The sequence below is a fragment of the Eptesicus fuscus genome, chromosome 8, assembly GCF_027574615.1.
Source record: "Eptesicus fuscus isolate TK198812 chromosome 8, DD_ASM_mEF_20220401, whole genome shotgun sequence".
Taxonomy (NCBI): domain Eukaryota; kingdom Metazoa; phylum Chordata; class Mammalia; order Chiroptera; family Vespertilionidae; genus Eptesicus; species Eptesicus fuscus.
This window is the reverse complement of record NC_072480.1, coordinates 45,696,145-45,716,362: the sequence shown is the minus strand read 5'-3', so window position 1 is coordinate 45,716,362 and position 20,218 is coordinate 45,696,145. Positions and strand designations below refer to the sequence as shown.

Sequence of the window (20,218 nt, the reverse complement as noted above, 5' to 3'; positions counted from 1 at the left end):
TGCAGAAAGGATGAGTAACTTGTTCAAAGTCATGGTCATGTTGGTGTTACTTCTTGGAGCCAGGATTCACACCCATATCTCTAACTTAAGCTTTTAGCAACTGCTGCATAGCCTCTCATGATATTGCATTCTGATTCATTAACTACTGTGTTAAAATCTTAAGTTATAGCCCAGTGGAAAAAAAAAATAGAAAAGAGGACATAAAATCAGTTGTTTCTTATAGTTCCTGGATTGAATTTCTGTTAAATTATTGCATGATTATATCATCCAATAAATATTTATAAAGATCTCCAACAATGCTATTTACTGTTAAAGATTAAAGAAATTTTCTTCTACAACAAAAGTAGCACCAGTCTTTCAGAACAATTAAAAATTGTGTCTATAATTAGGATAATAAATTCAGGAAATCTTTTAAATAATCTCCTTAAACTCATTGATTATGTCATTTTCATCTTTGTATCCTGAGCACTTAGAATGGAGACAGTAATATAGCACTTAAATAACTTTTTACTGAATATTCATATTAGTTCCTATTATCTCTTTTCCTTATGCATTTATGCATTGTTTGTTTATTATTTCAGTTGGGTCTTTTAAGATATTGACTTAATTTTTTTTTTTTTTTTAACCTAGGGGATGTCCCACTCTTGTTCAAGCATTGCCAGGTCCTAGCACACAAGTTACTGCAGGCAGCAACCATACGGCAGTACTTTTAATGGATGGACAGGTCTTCACATTTGGAAGTTTTTCTGTAAGGAATTTTTAAAGCATTGATAATATTCATTGTATCATTGTCTTACAATTTATCTACATGAGCCTTTTTTCTGGTTTCAGTGAAATTCTTGTATTATAATTATTGCATATGCGTATTTCCTGTCTCTGCCCTCCATACACACAGAACTTGAATGACATTACTTTGAAATAATTTGCTTTTCTAGTTTAGCATTAGAATTTATTGAATTTAATAAATAGCTGTGTTATAATTAGAATGTTTATTCCAGGTCAAAATCCTTTAAGCTTTCAGTAGAGGTAATTCTATCATTTGAAAACTCATTTCTCATCTAATTTGTAAAGATTCATTTTTCTTTAACGTATAGAATTCTATCTTAGAACTTTTTAAAAGTCTAGTTTTCTTATTAGATTTGTTTAAAGTTATAGTTTCCTTTTTCTTCTTTCTCCATTTGCCTGTCTGCTTCATTCTCTTTCTCTTGACTACAGTAGAGATCAAGGAACAGCTCCATAAGATTGCTAATAAACCTGTATCATATCTGACATGGATAAATATTCAGAACTCTGTAACCTAAGTCCTTGGGATGCAATTTGCAACTCTTTTTTTTTTAATTTCTTTATTGATTAAGGTATCACATATTTGTCCTCATCCCCCCATTCCCATCCCACACCCCTCCCCACACATGCCTCCACCCCCCTGTTGTCCTTAACTGCTGGTTAGGCTCATATGCTTGCACACAAGTCCTTTGGTTGATCTCTCCCCTCCTCCTGAGGCCTGACAGTCTGATCCATGCCTCCTTGTTTCTGGGTCTCTTCTTGTTCATCAGTCTATGTTGTTCATTATTTCCCCTAGATGAGTGAGATCATGTGCTATTAGAAATACACTTATAAGAACCGAAAATGAGACAAGCAATAATGGTTATGGTGACAGGCAAATGAATCAGTGTGTAGTGAGTTTCTTTCTGGGCCAACAGTTCTTTTGAGACCCAACTTCAATGTCCAACAGTTCCTTATGTGTACATGTCAGCACTGACATTTCAGTTCTGGATGGCAACTCTTGATTATTTAAAAAATTTTAAGTGAACTTTAAAAAATCTTTTATTTGGAAATTATTTTAAGCGTATAAAAAGGTTGTGTAGTTCCTCTAGTTATGTCCCTGAAAATTTTGAGCTGCTGCCTCTGTGCTGGGAGTGAGTTTATGAGCGAGCGACTTCATGGGCCAGCCAGCTCTTTAAGGGGAGCATCTCAGTCTCCCACAGCCCTTTGTCTTTCTCAGGCATAACCCCCACTGATCTGACAGCCAATGTTATGGCTGGTCCCTGGTCTGGGGAGCCCGGTTTGGGGCTGAAACCTCTGAAGCTGTTCTCCCTCCTGATTCTTTTTTTTTTTTTTTTAATATATTTCTTTATTGATTTCAGAGAAGAAGGGAGAGGGAGAGAGAGATAGAAATATTAATGATGAGAGAGAATAATTGATTGGCTGCCTCCTGCACACCCCCTACTAGAGATGGAGCCCTCAACCTGGTCATGTGCCCTTGGCCAGAATTGAACCGGGCTGCTGCTCTGTCTACTGAGCCAAACCGGGTAGGGCCTTCCTGATTCTTAATCGCCACACTGTGGGTATGGGACCTGCCAAGTCTGCATCTCCACCCCTCCTACCAGTCTAGACGTGGTTTCTTCTTTTTATCCTTAGTTATAGGAGCTCAGTTCAGCTAGTCTTCAGGTGGTTATCAGTGATTGTTGTTTTAGAATTTAGTTATAATTTTTTTTATTGAGGTATTATATGTGTACATATCTTACCATTGCCCCCCCACCCCACACCCTATACATGCCCTCACCCCCCAAAGTTTTGCGTCCATTGGTTATGCTTATATGCATGCATACAAGTCCTTCGTTTGATTTATCTCCCCCACCTCTCCCTAACCTTCCCCCTTTAATTTGACAGTCTGTTTGATGCTTTACTGTCTCTGTATCTATCTTTTTGTTTATCAGTTTATAATGTTCTTTATTATCCATAAATGAGTGAGATCATGTGGTATTTTTCTTTCATTGACTGGCTTATTTCACTTAGCATAATGTTCTCCAGTTCCATCCAGGTTGCTTCAAATGATGAGAATTCCTTCTTTTTTATGGCAGCATAGTATTCCATTGTGTAGATGTACCACAGTTTTCTGATCCAGTCATCTGCTGACGGGCACCTAGGCTGTTTCCAAATCTTAGCTATTGTAAATTGTGCTGCTATGAACATAGGGGTGCATATATCCTTTCTGATTGGTGTTTCTAGTTTCTTCGGATATATTCCCAGGCATGGGATTATTGGGTCAAATGGGAGTTCCATTTTCAGTTTTTTGAGGAAACTCTATACTGTTCTCCACAGTGGCTGCTCCAGTCTGCATTCCCACCAGCAGTGCACGAGGGTTCCTTTTTCTCCGCATCCTTGCCAACACTTGTTGTTTGTTGATGATAGCCATTCTGACAGGTGTGAGATGGTACCGCATTGTTGTTTTGATTTGCATCTCTCGGATAATAAGTGACTTTGAACATGTTTTCATGTGTCTCTTGGCCTTCCTTCTGTCTTCTTTTGAAAATATTCTGTTTAGGTCCGTTGCCCATTTTCTTATTGGATCATTTATCTTCCTTTTATTAAGTTGCATAAGCTGCCTGTAGATGTTGGAGATTAAACCTTTATCAGTGATAGCATTTGCAAATATGTTCTTCTTGTTGTTTTGTTGATGGTTTCTTTTGCTGTAAAAAAGCTTTTTATTTTGATGTAGTCCCATTTGTTAATTTTCTCTTTAGCTTCCATTGCCCTAGGGGTAGTGTCAGTGAAGAAGTTCTTTTGGCATATGTCTGAGATTTTGTTGCCTGTGGATTCCTCTAGTATTTTTATGGTTTCCCGTCTTATGTTTAAGTCTTGTATCCATTTTGAGTTTATTTTTGTGTATGGTGTAAGTTGGTGATCTAGTTTCATTTTTTTGCATGTATCTGTCCAATTTTCCCAACACCATTTATTGAAGAGACTGTCTTGACTCCATTGTATGTTCATGCCTCCTTTGTCAAATATTAATTGAGCATAGTGGTTTGGGTCGATATCTGGATTCTCTATTCTGTTCCATTGATCTATATGTCTGTTCTTGTGCCAGTACCAGGCTGTTTTGAGAACAGTGGCTTTGTGATACAGCTTGAAATCTGGTATTGAGATCCCTCCTACTTTATTCTTCTTTCTCAGGATTGCTGTGGCTATTCGGGGTCTTTTTTTATTCCAGATGAATTTTTGGAGAGTTCTTTCTAGGTCTGTGAAATATGCTGTTGGTATTTTGATGGGGAGTGCATTGAATCTGTAGATTGCTTTGGGTAGTATGGACATTTTAATGATGTTGATTCTACCAATCCATGAACATGGTATGTTCTTCCATCTGTTTACGTCTTCCTCTATCTCTTTTTTCAGTGTCCTGTAGTTTTCCGCGAATAGGTCTTTTACCTCCTTAGTTAAGTTTATTCCTAGGTATCTTAATTTTTTTGGTGCGATGGTAAATGGGATTGATTTTTTAGTCTCTCTTTCTGTAAGTTCACTATTGGTGTATAGAAAGGCCATAGATTTCTTGGTGTTAATTTTGTATCCCGCTACATTGCTGAATTCATTTATTAAGTCTATTAATTTTTTGATGGATTCTTTTGGTTTTTTTATGTACAGTATCATGTCATCTGCAAATAAGGACAGCTTCACTTCTTCTTTTCCAATTTGGATGCCTCTTATTTCTTCTTGCCTAATTGCGATAGCTAATACTTCCAGTACTATGTCAAACAGGAATGGTGAGAGTGGGCATCCCTGTCTTGTTCCTGTTCTTAGGGGAAATGGTTTTAGTTTTTGCCCATTGAGTATGATGTTTGCTGTGGGTTTATCATAAATAGCTTTTATTATGTTGAGATATGATCCTTCTATTCCCACCTTGTTGAGAGTTTTTATCAAGAAAGGGTGTTGGATTTTTTCAAATGCTTTTTCTGCATCTATTGATATGACTATGTGATTTTTATCTCTCCATTTGTTTATGTGATGTATCACGTTTATTGATTTGCGGATATTGTACCATCCTTGCATTCCTGGGATAAATCCTACTTGGTCATGGTGTATGATCTTTCTGATGTATTGCTGGAGCCGATTTGCTAGAATTTTGTTGAGGATTTTGGCATCTATGTTCATGAGGGATATTGGTCTGTAATTCTCTTTCATTGTGTTGTCTTTATCTGGTTTTGGTATTAGGGTGATGCTGGCTTCATAGAAGGAGCCTGGAAGTGTTCCTTCCTCTTGAATTTTTTGGAATAGTCTGAGGAGGATAGGTTTTAGTTCTTCCGTGAAAGTTTGCTAAAACTCTCCTGTGAAGCCGTCTGGCCCCGGGCTTTTGTTTGCCGGAAGCTTTTTGATGACTGCTTCAATTTCTTCCATAGTTACTGGCCTGTTGAGCTGTTTAGATTCTTCCTGATTGAGTTTTGGAAGGTTGTATTTTTCTAGGAATATGTCCATTTCCTCCAGGTTGTCCAGTTTGTTGGAATAGAGTTGTTCGTAGTATTTTGTAACAATCCTTTTTTTTTCGTCAGGGTCTGTTGTTATTTCACCTCTTTCATTTCTGATTTTGTTTATTTGTGTCCTCTCTCTTTGCTTCTTGGTGAGCCTGGCTAGAGGTTCATCAGTCTTGTTTATCCTTTCAGAGAACCAGCTCTTGGTTTTGTTGATCTTTTGTATTGTTTCTTTGGTCTCTATGTCGTTTATCTCCACTCTGATCTTTATTATTTCTTTCCTTCTGCTTACACTGGGCTTTTCTTGTTGCTCTCTCTCTAACTCTTTGAGTTGTTGGGTTAGGTAATTTATTACCATTGTTTCTTTTTTATTGCAGTAGGCTTGTAGAGCTATGAACTTCCCTCTCAGGACTGCTTTCGCTGTGTCCCATAGATTTTGGATTGTTGTGTTTTCATTGTCATTTGTTGCCATGATGTCTTTTATTTCTTCCTTGATGTTTTTGGTAACCCAGTCATGGTTTAATAGCATGCTGTTTAGTCTCCATGTGTTTGATTTCTTTGGGTTGTTTTTATTGTACTTGATTTCCAGTTTTATGCCACTGTGATCTGAGAAGATACTTAATATGATTTCTTCTTCTTGAATTTGGAGAGACTTTGCCTATGTCCTAACATATGGTCTATCTTTGAAAATGACCCATGTGCACTTGAGAAGAATGTATATTCTGTGGCTTTGGGGTGAAATGTTCTGAAGATGGCGATTAATTCCATCTGGTCTAGTGAGTCATTTAGGATTGATGTTTCTTTGCTGATTTTTTGTATAGAGGATTTGTCCAATGGTGATAGTGGGGTATTGAAGTCTCCTACTATGATTGTATTGCTGTCAGTCTCTCCTTTGATATTTTCCAGGAGTTTTTTAATGTATCTTGTTGCTCCTGTATTGGGTGCATATATGTTTACCAGAGTTATTTCTTCTTGTTGGATTGCTCCCTTTAGTATTATGAAGTGGCCTTCATTATCTCATGTTATGTCCTTCACTTTGAGATCTAATTTGTCAGATATAAGTATTGCTACCCCAGCTTTTTTTTCATTTCCATTCGCCTGGAAAACCTTTTTCCATCCCTTTACTCTCAGTCTGTATGCGTCCTTTTTTTTGAGGTGGGTTTCTGGAAACAGCAGATATATGGGTTTTGTTTTCTTATCCAATCTGTTACCCTGTGTCTTTTGATTGGGGCATTCAATCCATTTACATTTAAGGTTATTATTGATAGGTACTTATTTGTCACCATTTTTATTCTATACCCCTGTGTTCCTTCTTTGCTTCCTATTTCTTTCTTTCTTTCTTTTTTTTTTTTTTTACAGCAGACCCTTTAGCATTTCTTGCATTGCTGGTTAGGTGGTGATAAACTCCCTTAGTCCTTTTTTGTCTGTGAAGCTCCTGATTTCACCTTCAATTTTGATTGATAGCCTTGCTGGGTACAGTATTCTTGGATTGAGACCCTTCCTTTGCATGACTTTGTATATTTCATTCCATTCCCTTCTGGCCTGATGAGTTTCTTTTGAGAAATCAGTTGCTAGTCTGATGGGGGTTCCTTTGTATGTAACTGTCTGTCTCTCTCTGGCCGCTTTTAAGATTCTTACTTTGTCGTTGGTGTTTGCCAACTTAATTATAATGTGCCTTGGCGTCGGTCTTTTGGGGTTCATTTTGCTTGGAACTCTGTGAGCTTCTTGGCTTTGTGTGGGTTTTTTCTTCCCTATATCAGGGAAGTTTTCTGTTATTATTTCTTCAAACAGGTTTTCTATTCCTTGCTCAGTTTCCTTTCCTTCTGGTACCCCTGTTATCCTGATATTGTTTTGTTTCGTGTTGTCCCGAAGTTCCCTTAGGCTCTCCTCATGCTTTCTAATTTTTGTTTCTAGAAGCTGCTGTACTTGGGTATTTTTTTCCATCTTGTCTTCTAGCTCACTTATGCAGTCCTCTGTTTCTTCTAGTCTACTCTTGATGCTTTCTATTGAGTTCTTTACAGCAGCGATGTCATTTTTCATTTCTTCTTGGTTCTTCTTCATTTCCTCTTGGTTCTTACTCATATTGTCGAATTTGTCTCCCATCCTTTTCAGCCACCTTATGACCATTTCTTTGAATAGAATTTAGTTATAATTTTGATGTGCTCATGGGAGAAGGCTAGCTCAGAGTTTACCTTCTCTGCCCTCTTGACCGGAAGTCTCAAAATCTCTTATTCTTTTTTTACATCTATATAATACTCCACTGTGAATATATACTATAGTTTTTTCAATTAATTTTTTATATAATTAAATGACAAAATTTTATTCAAGGGTCTGAAGATTTGCAAATCATAAAACAGGAGCAGGTAACACCCAGAGTATTCTGAAGGAAAGAGAAAAATTGACGGTTTTTATAGTAAAAAGTACATTCTTGAGATGAGTAAGTCCTACAATCTTGGCTTCTGGATTAGTTTTAGATGACAATCTTCCAGATGTCCAGTGGTCTGATATAAGTATTGCTACCCCAGCTTTTTTTTCATTTCCATTCGCCTGGAAAACCTTTTTCCATCCCTTTACTCTCAGTCTGTATGCGTCCTTTTTTTTGAGGTGGGTTTGTCAGATATAAGTATTGCTACCCCAGCAATACTTGAACCCCAGCAACACATGAACATTCTTTCCTAAATTCTTCAGAGCATAATATATAGGATTTATATAGTTATCTCCAGGAATGGATATACACGGAAAAGTTTAAAAGTTTATATCTTTGAGCTAGTTATAGTAAAATAAAACCTATTCCCAGGCCATTCTGATTTAAGTGGTTTTTGTTAGTTTTGATCTGGTGATTGAATCAATTTTTTATGCTTGAACATTTAAGTACTTCCAATATTTTGCAGTGATAGCAATAAATATTGTTAGAGATGTATTTTTGAGGAAAATTTTTAGAAGTAAGATTGCTGGGTTGAAGGTTAAATACCTGTGTAGTTTTGTGAGATATTATCAGTTCCCTTCTCTTTTGTATTCTCACCAAATATGAGGTTGCCTATTTTTCCACAATCTTGTCAACAAAATGTGTTATCATACCTTTTAATTTGCATCAGTCAGATGGGTAGAAAAACGGCCCTAAATGCTGTGAAGTCGTTTTCTTGTAGCTAGTGCTGTGAATCTTCAAGTCTTTACCCGTATTTAGTTTTCTGACATTAAGGGTAGGATTTTCTTTTTGTGGGGATGCTTTGGTCAGTGCCTTTTCTAAGACCTGCATACTCTTCTGCTCTCTTTCTCAAGCCCCCACCCTCACCCTCTTTGTGCTCTCCACCCCGCAGGCTTGCAGTGGTAGGTGGGTGAAGAAAACTCCGTTGAATTAGTTTTTTCCCTCTGGTTACAGATAACTTAAGGTTATGAAATTTGCTTTTTCCTAAAACTGCTAAAGGCTTGATTTATATGTGGTTTTATTTGGTCTGTGTGTTGGTTTTGGGGGGAATGTGAGTGGTAATACTTGAAATCAAACAGTCATTATTATCCTCTAGCCCCAAAAGTCCTATTTGTGAACTTTAATGAATTTAAATATGGTTTATTTATAATCAGGCATCTATCATATATTTGGTCTGCTTTTCTTCACATTAGTTGGTTGATAATAAAGGAATAGATATTTAGTTCAATAGTAAATGAAAAATATTTCTTTTCTCTCCTAAAGCATAATATATCCCTGAATATGATGTACTTTGCTCATTGTTTACATTTTTATGCTCTTCTCTTTCTTTGTCAACAAATAAGGATAGTCATTGAAAGAAGCTGGGAGTGAACATTGAATTTTTTTGGCTTCTTCTCCAGTCACGTGCTTGAATTTTTTTGGCTGCTTCCAGCCATTTTACCTTACCCGGTTTATCAAGGGGTTGAACCAAAAGTGCTTTTACAGTCAGTTTATAGCTGTATTTTCTTTCTGTGGCGGTGAAGGAGTAACAACAAAACCCATTAGAAACCTGGTAGTTGGCTGAGAACTAAGCTATTGGCAGTACACAGGCATTTTTGTTCTTTTTTTTTTTCTATAGTTTATAATTCCCATCACTTGTAAATATCCTTGGGTACTATGATGCAGCATTTTCTGCTCTCCAGATGATTTTTGGAAGAGGGACACTATGGGGAGAGAGAAAGATCCTGTGCCAGGGGTGGATAAATATTTACCAATCCATCTACATTCTTTTACAGCTAGTAGCATAGAGAAATTTCCTATTACTTTTCAAATTAAGCTCTTACCTAACCAGGTACTAATAGACAGCAAATAAGTGAGTTAGCAATTATTTGCTTAAGACATCATACCTTATTGTTGATTCTGTTGTTTGTATTGAACCTTAAATGAAATTACTTGATGATCATCTGAAAAAAATGTGCTTTTGTAGTTGTTAAGTATATTATGTATTTATATACTTTTCATTTAAATGTAAATGAAGACAGTCACAGTATTTCAGGGAGATTTCTTACATGGAAAAATATTTCAAGTTTGTTATTATTTTTTTAATAATATACTTTGTGCCTGGCCAGCATGGCTCAGTGGTTGAGCATCCATCTATGAACCAGAAGATTGCTGGTTTGATTCCTGGTCAGGGCACATGCTTGGGTTGTGAGCTTGATCTTACAGTAGGGGGCGTGCAGGAGGCAGCCAATCAATGATTCTCTCTCATCATTAATGTTTCTCTCTCTCTCCCTCTCCCTTCTTCTCTGAAATCAATAAAAATATGTTTTTAAAAAATAATACACTGTGATCTATTAGGTGAAGAATCCCTAGGAATAATAAAAATTATTTTATACCTTTATAAATGTTTGGTTAAATTTCACATGAATTTAATTGATAACTAATAATGTCTCATAGAGCTGTTTTTATCTACTGTCTCACTTTATAAAAATTATAGATTATTTATTCAGTAATACTGTTAATATTGGTGCATTTAATCTTTCAGAAAGGACAGCTGGGCAGACCAATTCTGGATGTGCCATATTGGAATGCAAAACCAGCTCCCATGCCTAACATTGGATCAAAATATGGAAGAAAAGCTACCTGGATAGGTGCAAGTGGGGACCAGACTTTCTTACGAATTGATGAAGCACTTATTAATTCTCATGTGCTTGCTACATCAGAAATTTTTGCCAGTAAACACATAATAGGTAATACTCAAAACAAACTGACATCCCCACCATAAATCTTTATCTTGATTAATAGTAAATGGTTCATTTTTCCCTATTATGAGATATAATCTTACAGTTTTTTGTTTTCTTTCTGTCTGAAGAAATTTAAAAGAAGCTTCTGAGTGTCTTTTTTATATTTGTCTGTTTGCTGGAAGAATGCAATAATTGAGAGATCTAGAAACAAAGTATTTATAAGCTAGAGAGTAGTAGAAATATAAGCTATATTGTAACCTAATTGAAAGGAGGAATTTTTCTGTATTGGTTCTTAATATATTATAGAAATTAATTTTAGAAGGTTTCATAAGTCAAACTTATCAATCCATACTTGTGTCCCTGATATCATCCTATATAATAAAAGCCAAGCGACAGAAACGACCACAGCCCCTTACCCCGGCCGGCAGCCCTCCAGTGAGTGGTTATGGGCGATCAGGCAGGCAGGCGAATAGTTAGGGGCAATCAGGGAGGCAGGCAGAGTGGTTATGGGCGATCAGGCAGAGTGCTTAGGGGTGATCAGGCAGGCAGAGGCAGTTAGGGGCGATCAGGCAGGCAGAGGCAGTTAGGGGCAATCAGGCAGGCAGAGTGCTTAGGGGCGATCAGGCAAAGTGCTTAGGGGTGATCAGGCAGGCAGAGTGCTTAGGGGTGATCAGGCAGGCAGAGTGCTTAGGGGTGGTCAGGCAGAGTGCTTAGGGGTGATCAGGCAGGCAGAGGCGGTTAGGGGCGATCAGGCAGGCAGAGGCGGTTAGGGGTGATCAGGCAGGCAGAGGCAGTTAGGGGCCAGTGTCCTGGATTGCGAGAGTGATGTTCAGCAGTTGGACATCACCTGAGAGGTCCCGGATTTTGAGAGGGTGCAGGCCGGACTTAGGCTCTCCCTCCCCACCCCACCCCCGGGCGCCCCTCGTACATGAATTTGGTGCACCAAGCCTCTAGTTAATTATATAATAGAGTAGTATAGTGTAGAAATCAACAGCATGTGTTGTAGATTAGACAACCTGAGATATTAGTCCTAATTCTGCTATTAAAAGGGTTTTCGTTATTTAACCTCTTTAAGTTTCAGTTTCTTCATCTGTAAAATGAAGAAACTAATAATACCTTGTAAGTTGGGGAAATATAAAAAGGTAATCCATCTTTTAAATATGTAACTATCTTTTCTCAAGGCTTGGTACCTGCTTCTATGTCAGAACCTCCTCCATTTAAATGTCTTTTGATAAATAAAGTGGATGGGAGTTGTAAAACGTTTAATGACTCTGAACAAGAGGATCTGCAAGGATTTGGTGTGTGTCTTGATCCTGTGTATGATGTCATTTGGAGGTAAGCTTCTCTGTTTATAAACTAGAGTAGTAAATAAATTTTGATCAAATTCTGTTCTTGTGGTACTATGAAATTTATGTATGGGTAGATTTTTCATATCTGAGAACTCCTGTTTAACTGTTAACTACACTTGTTATCATAGTGATTCACAGGGACCCTTACAGTATAGTGTAGTGACTAAGAGCAAGTGTTCTGGGCCAAACTGCCTATAGGTATATTCCAGCTCCACAATTTACTTTCTGTGTGCCTTTGGAAAAGTTATTGTGACTCTGTGTTCCTCACTTTTTTCACTTATAAAATAACTAGAGGTCCGTTACACGAAATGATTCGTGCAATAGGCCTTCCTTCCCCTGGCTGCTGGCACTGGTTTTCCTCCGGCACCCAGGACCCAGGCCTTCCCTCTGGCCACAGCCTTCAGTCTACACACTCTGGGCGAGCACTGCTTGTGTAGCTCCCTCCGCCCCCTGGCCCTCCCCCTCATAGCAGGCGTCCCACTCCGCCCAGCCAATCTGTGCCTGCATGCATGCTGCCCAGAGGCCTGGAGCGGCTGGGGGGTGGGGCCACCACCATCTTTGTTGGGTTAATTTGCATACTCACTCCTGATTGGCTGGTGGGCATAGCAAAGTGACAGTCAATTTGCATGTTTCTCTTTTATTAGTGTAGACTAGAGGCCCGATGCATGAAAATTTGTGCAAGAGTAGGCCTTCCTTCCTCCCCCTGGCTGCTGGCATCGGCTTCCCTCCCTTCGACCGCCCGCAGGCATCCAGGACCCGGGCCAGCTTCCCCGAAGCCAGCCGCAGGCACCCGGGTCCGCAGGCAGCTTTCCCCTGGGCTGGCCACAGGCACCTGGGACCGTGGGCAGCTTCCCCCAGACCAGGCCCCGGCTTTGTCAGGAAGGACATCGGTCTACCCAGTCTAATTAGCATATTACCCTTCTATTAGTATAGATATTAGTCAATCTACTTCCTAGATTGGTATGAGAATTGGGGAACTTAGAACAGAGGCACTTCTATAGTAAGTGCTATAGAAGTGTTTGCTACTGTCTTTATAATTAGAAGTTTTACTTTCAAGAGTTCTGTTGTCTATTTTAGTCTGTCAGCATTGTTATCTAAAATTGTATAGAATTCATTCTGTTTATTGATGCCATAAATATCTAATTATTACCAACTCTAGCAGAAATTATGCCAAAGACATTCGAGAATAAGATATGAACTTGCCTTTCAGAAATGTACATAACTAAATTCCCATGTTTGTAGAGAAATATGCAGGGTTATTAAACTCTAGAAATTATAAAAAATGGAGAGGTGGATATAGGTACCCAAGAAATGATATTGCATTTGTTTATAATTTATTATGGTGCTTTATATACAAAATGAGTAGAGAAAAAAGTTCTCCTCAGAGGTTTTAGCTTTGAATGCTATAGGAATTGTACCCTGCCATTACCAGGATGGCTCATCATAGCATTTATTATTTTTCCCCCTCTTGAATAGTTTATTTGGCCTGCATAGTTAAATAGGCCTGAATTCAGATAAGTTGAAAGGTTGAAGTGGTATGAGTGAGGAGGGGGAAAGACTTTTTCATTGTCTTTCTTCTGCCCATGCCTGCTTTCATTTCTGTCAATCCACCAAGTCTTAAGAGGGATGTTTTTTATCAGTCCTGAGGCCTGCATTCAGAGTGAAGGAATTACAGTGCTCTCCAGGTTGCTGATCAGCTTACTGTCTTATCTGGGAATTTCATTAGAAGTTCTAGAGGCCATAATTGAGTTGAGTAGTGCTTTTGGCTCTCCCTGAAGCTTTGTACAATAAAAATTAAATAACAAGAGACTAGAGGTGAGTCATGTGTACTAATTCTTATGAAGACAATGAGGTACTAAGAACCAAAATTAGAGTGTTTATAGTGCGATAGAATGGATAGAATGGCGGGGATAGAGAAGTGAATTGTGTACAGATAGAATTATTTACTGATTAAAAGTCAATATACAAGACATTTAGTTTTATTTTTTATATTTCTTATATGTTTTATTTTTAAATGAAGTAAATTTGCATTAACAAAAAGTAAAAATTGGCAGTTTGCAATTTGTTTCTAGGTACATTCAGTAAATTAGAAATGCATTCTCTAAACTAGATTATAGTAGAACTAAGATTCTAAACGGCCATTTCCCTGGGGTCTTAGCAGAACTCCGAAGTGTGAAGTGTAGTGTACAGTTAGTTGAACATTGCCTTTTTTCACAAATGGTGGCAGCAATGGGACAGATGATCTTAAATACCTTGCCAGGTCCTTGACCCAAAATAGAGATTAAAAGATGAAGGACAGTCTTCTCTGTGTTTTAGTAAACTAGCTAGAAGGTGTTTTTCTTTCATTAGGATCAGACTTTAATGTTATTATCCTAACTTCTGGCTGCTTTGTGTTTTTTAGTAGTATATTTGTGTTTTACAGCTCTTAAGGCATTTTGGATTTCTTATAATTTTTACTAGAGGCCCAATGCACGAAATTCGTGCAAGAGTAGGCCTTCCCAACCCCAGCTGCCTCGGCCCTTGCAGCCCTGGCTTCATCCAGAAGAGTCGTTCCGCTGTTCGGCCGTTCGGTCGATTTGCGTATTATGCCTTTATTATTATAGATTGCTGCTTTACTTTTAGTAAGTTTGAACATCTGCATAATTCTGTTTGTGCTTGCTTTTTGAGAACAACATTCCATGTCTTTTGACCACTTTTGATTATCTCTTACTGGCTTTCAGGAGCTTTTATAATTGTGGATATTGTTTTATCTTATACTTTCTTTTGACATGTCCGTTATCTTACAACTTTTAAAATGGAATTTTTATTATTGTACACATGCTTCATACCTATATGTATGCATCACTTAAGTATACTGTTGTTCTATATTCATGAAGTATTGCGATCTATATTGCTATATTGTTTAAATTGTTTTACTTATAAATTACATAAGTTCTTTATATGTTTAGTTCAGATATGGAAAATAATGAGCTACATTTGTCCTGTTTAAACTGCCTTTTTTTCTTTGTATCATCAATTATGTTTTAGAAATGAAACTGTATGTTGAGGTGCTGTAATTCTCTCTCTCTTGAAAGGTTTCGACCAAATACTAGAGAACTGTGGTGTTACAATGCAGTGGTTGCTGATGCCAGACTTCCTTCTGCAACAGACATGCAGTCCAGATGCAGTATTCTAAGTCCTGAACTTGCATTACCAACAGGATCAAGGGCTCTCACCACCCGATCTCATGCAGCTTTGCACATTCTAGGTAGGGTTGCTATATGATGATCAGATAATTTTAGCTAATTTTCATTGTGTGCCAAGTATTTTTTAAAGAGAATTTAATTTTGTATATTATTTTGTCATGTTTGTTAAATAATATGCTAGATGTAAAATAGGTTATATCCTATTAAGAGATTTATCCTACAGAAAATAATACCTCAAACTTGTACCAACACCATGAAAGATTCATATATGCCAAATATAAAGCAGCCTGGATATAATTTTCCAATATAACTATTGTAGATTTTTAAAACTAATTTTAGCTCAACCTGAACACATAAAGTTTAGAGATCTACACTGGATATTCAAATGTAAAAGTATATTTAATTTATATACATTATTTTAAAATAAATTCTATAAAATATTATATTATAGATACAACTTCTCTTTATACAATACAGTTTTCAACAGCACATCAACTTCATTTCTATTTAATTAATTTGGGATATAGCATTCTCTATATATATGTGTATGTATGTGCATATATATGTACATATATGTTTATATGTGCATATATATATATATGTATATATATATATATGTATATATATATATACACACACACACATACTAGAAGCCAGGTGCACGAAATTCGTGCACGGGGGTGTGTGTCCCTCAGCCCAGCCTGCACCCTCTCCAGTATGGGACCCCTCAAGGGATGTCCGACTGCCCGTTTAGGCCCGATACCGATATCGGGCCTAAACGGGCAGTCGAACATCGCTCTCACAATCCAGGACTGCTGGCTCCCAACTGCTTGCCTGCCTGCCTTCCTGCTTGCCCCTAACTTCTTCTGCCTGCCAGCCTGATCACCCCCTAACCACTCCCCTGCCAGCCTGATTGATGCCTAACTGCTCCCCTGCCAGCCTGTTTGCCCCTAACTGCCCTCCCCTGCAGGGTTGATCACCCCCAACTGCCCTCCCGTGCAGACCTGGTCCCTTCCAACCGCTCTCCCCTGCTGGCCATCCTGTGGCAGCCATCTTGTGTCTACATGGGGTCAGTCATCTTTGACCACATGGTGGCAGCCATCTTGTGTGTTGGAGTGATGGTCAATTTGCATATTATTCTTTTATTAGATAGGATAGAGGCCTGGTGCACGGGTCGGGGCTGGCTGGTTTGCCCTGAAGGGTGTCTCGGATCAGGGTGGGGGTTCCCTTGGAGCGTGGGGTGGCCTGGGCAAGGGGCCTGTGGTTGTTTGCAGGCGGGCCACGCCCCCCCGGCAACCCACATGGAGGCCCTGGTATCTGGAATTTATTTATCTTCTATAATTGAAACTTTGTAGCCTTGAGCGGAGACCAAGGCAGGCTAGGGCAGGCAGAAAGCTTGGCTTCCTCCATCGCCAGGGGCAACTCAAGCCTCCTGTTCTCTCCAGCTCCGTGGCTGCTGCCATTTTTGTTGGGATTTATTTATCTTCTATAATTGAAACTTTGTAGCCTTGAATGGAGGCCTGGGCTGGCCAGAGTGTGCGGAAAGCTTGGCTTCCTCCATTACCGGGGAAACCCAAGCCTCCTGCTCTCTCCGTGGCTGTAACTATCTTGGTTGGGTTAATTTGCATACTCGCTCCTGATTGGCTGGTGGGCGTGGCTGTTGGGTGTAGCGGAGGTATGATCATTTTGCATATTACTATTTTATTGGATAGGCTATACGTGCTGTTGTAGAAATTTTTATACTTTTACACATAACTACTTATTCCATTGCTTTAAAAATACCCTTATGCCCTAACCGGTTTGGCTCAGTGGATAGAGTGTCGGCCTGCGGACTCAAGGGTCCCAGGTTCAATTCCGGTCAAGGGCATGTACCTTGGTTGTGGGCACATCCCTAGTAGGGGGTGTGCAGGAGGCAGCTGATTGATGTTTCTTTCTCATAAATGTTTCTAACTCTCTCTCCCTCTCCCTTCCTCTCTGTAAAAAATCAATAAAATATATATATTTTTTAAAAAATTACCCTTAAAAATATTTAATTATGTTTATGTAGTGTTTTCAATTGTGAAATCATATTTCTAACTATAATTACTATATCACAAGTATAATTTTTTGCTTCTTTTTTTACAAATTTCATCTGGTAACCTTGTGAACATCCAGAACTAAGGTCAGTTAAGGTTATCTCAGGCTAATGTGTCTTCTTCAAATAGTATTTTAAGAATGAAACTAAAATAATTCAGAGTTCATAAAAGTAAGAAGTTTGTAAGGACTCAAAGATTAAGCAGTTTCATCTTTTCAGAGATACGGTTTGGTGCAGTACATTTTCATACAGTGTATTTTTAAATATAATAATGACCCAATGGAGAGTGTTTATTCAATGCATATGTCCATGAAATGCTGTTCAAGGCTTAGAATACATTTGTTGAGCACACTTATAGTTTATTATTTTAATTTATCCCCTATAGTATTTCATCTCATCGATATTATGGGAGATTATAATTTCAAGGGATTGAATTCTTGCTTATTTGTTTTTAGGTTGTCTTGATACCTTGGCAACTATGCAGGATTTAAAAATGGGTGTTACAAGTACAGAGGAGGAGACTCAAGCAGTAATGAAGGTTTATTCCAAAGAAGATTATAGTATAGTGAACAGGTTTGAAAGTATGTATATTTACATTTAGGAGATACTGTCTTCTAACTGAAATATGTCTGACTATTTTAAAACATGCATCATTTTTTTTTTTTTTTTTTTTTTTTTTTTTTAGGTCATGGAGGGGGCTGGGGTTACTCTGCTCATTCAGTAGAAGCTATACGTTTTAGTGCTGACACTGATATTTTACTTGGTGGCCTTGGTCTGTTTGGCGGTAGAGGAGAATATACTGCTAAAATTAAGGTAAGCAGTTCATTGACACTGTTGCCCTTTTTGTTTGAAGATGTTAATTTTGACTTGGTTCATTCTTTTACATACTGCTTTTTTTTAAAAAGGACTTGCAGAAACTGGTAAAATCTATAAGTATTAATACTTACATACTACTAAAATCTTATCCTATATAATAAAGAGGTAATAGGCAAATTGACCATCACTTCAACACACAAGATGGCCATCCCCATGTGGTCAAAGATGGCCGCCCCCATGTGGACACAAGGTGGCCACCACAAGATGGCCAGCAGGAGAGGGCAGTTGGGGGGACCAGGACTGCAGGAGAGGGCAGTTGGGGGGACCAGGCCGCAGGCGAGGGCAGTTGGGCGGACCAGGACTACAGGGGAGGGCAGTTGGGGAGACCAGGCCTGCAGGCGAGGGCAGTTGAGTGGGACAAGGCCTGCAGGGGAGAGCAGTTAGGGGCGACCAGGCTGGCAAGGGAGGGAAGTTAGGGGTGACTGGGCCAGCAGGGGAAGGCAGTTGTGGGCGACCAGGCCAGCAGGGGAGGGCAGTTAGGGGCGACCAGGCTGGCAAGGGAGGGCAGTTCAGGGCAACCAGGCCTTCAGGAGAGGTCAGTTAGGGGCAACCAGCCTCGCAGGGGAGGGCAGTTAGGAGGACAGTTAGGGAGGACAGTTAGAGGTCACCAGGCTGGCAGGGGAGGGCAGTTAGGGGCTATTGGGCTGGCAGGGGAGCAGTTAGGCATAGAACAGGTTGGCAAGGGAGTGGTTAGGGGTGATCAGGCTGGCAGGCAGAAGTGATTAAACGGGCAGTTGGACATCCCTCTAGGGGTCCCAGATTGGAGAGGGTGCAGGCTGGGCTGAGGGACACACACACACACCCCAACCCCTGTGCATGAATTCCGTGCACCTGGCCTCTAGTGTACAATAATACTAAGTCATTAATTCATTACAAACTTAAAAGTAAGAAGGGATCAAATAAGTGAAAGATGATTTTTTAATAGCCTTGCCAGATATAGTAATGTCAGTTTCAGATCCTTGCTTTTCATTACCTTGAATACTTCATGCCATTCCCTTCTGACCTGTAGAGTTTCTGATGAGAAATCACTTACAGCCTTATGGGAGTTCCTTTGTAGGTAACTAACTGCTTTTCTTTTGCTGCCTTTAAGATTCTCTCTTTGTTTTTAATTTTTGGAATTTTAATTATGAAGTGTCTGGGAATGGACCTGTTTGGGTTCTTCTTGTTTGCGACTCTGTGCCTCCTGGACTTTTGTGACTTTTTCCTTCACCAGGTTCGGGATGTTTTCTGCCATTATTTCTTCAAACAGTTTCTCTATCCCTTGCTCACTTCCTTTATCTCTTGGTACTTCTCTGATGCAAATATTGGTATGTTTCATGGTGTCCCACAGCTCCCTTAATCTGTCCTCCTGTTTTCAATTGTTTTTTTCTTTTTGGTTCTCTGATTGAGTGATTTTCTCTACCCTGTTTCACTGTTAACAATCCTTGACTTCCCCTAATCTGCTGTGTATTCCTTCCAATGTGTTCTTTATTAATGGTATGTCATTCTTCATTTCTTACTGGTCTTTTATTTGTTAACATATCTTTTTTCATGCTATTGAGCATCTTTGTCATTATTATTCTAAACTCTATATCTGATAAATTTCTTACCTCTATTTCATTTAGCTACTCTTCTGGAGAATCCTCTTGTTCTTTCATTTGGGGCTTGTTTTTTTGTCTCCCCATTTTGGCTGCCTATTTGGGTTTGTGTGTCTGTATTAGATAGATCTGCTATGAATCCCAATCTCTAGTGCAGGACAGTGTCAGAAGCTGTTTGTAACTAGCCCTGAGTACCTTTTTTGGATCTATCAGCAATCCACAGTTGTGGCTCTGTCAGCTGGCACTGGAAACTTTTGGAAAGGACCAATATGTGCACCAATGTCTGCTTTTCCTACCCCCTACCCCTCAATTAGATCAGGCAAAGACTCAAAGCCTCCAGAGATCCACATCTTTCTGTTGTCTGATTGTTATTCAGTTTTGTTTAGTCTGAGGCTATCCAACACAGCAGTGGACCAAGAGGTTTTACAACAGGGTGGGGCAGTTGCATCTGCTTGCAGGCTGGTTGTTAGTCTCTTTATGGGCCTCAGAAACTCCACAGGGTGGGACAAATGGGTTTCCAATAGGGTGGAGCAATTGATTCCCCCTCAGGCAAAACTGCTTGTATGGTAAAGGTCTCTAGAAAAAGATGTCCTTTGCAGTATGAAGAATGATTCAGAATAAGAAATCAGGGTGTCTGCTTTCTGAGCTCTAACCCCAGAGTCCCCAACTCTGGCTTTTGCCCACTCTGCCCTCCCTCTTTCAGAGCCCAAGGTGAGCAGCTACAAACCAGATTTTGTGGCTTGGCCCTTTAAGAGGGTGCTTGCATTTC

The 20,218-nt window shown here is 39.1% G+C and overlaps 1 protein-coding gene across 6 annotated transcripts in view; it reads left to right on the top strand.

Moving 5' to 3' along the window:
- Window positions 1-20,218, top strand: part of MYCBP2 (MYC binding protein 2) — a 310,827-nt gene that overhangs the window by 120,300 nt on the left and 170,309 nt on the right. For all 6 annotated transcript variants that reach the window (XM_054719873.1, XM_054719875.1, XM_054719871.1 and 3 more), the window contains 6 exons: window positions 631-748; window positions 10,190-10,394; window positions 11,570-11,723; window positions 14,812-14,984; window positions 17,452-17,577; window positions 17,682-17,809. In XM_054719873.1, coding sequence (XP_054575848.1) covers window positions 631-748; window positions 10,190-10,394; window positions 11,570-11,723; window positions 14,812-14,984; window positions 17,452-17,577; window positions 17,682-17,809 — 904 coding nt within the window. The remainder of the gene's footprint in view (window positions 1-630; window positions 749-10,189; window positions 10,395-11,569; window positions 11,724-14,811; window positions 14,985-17,451; window positions 17,578-17,681; window positions 17,810-20,218) is intronic.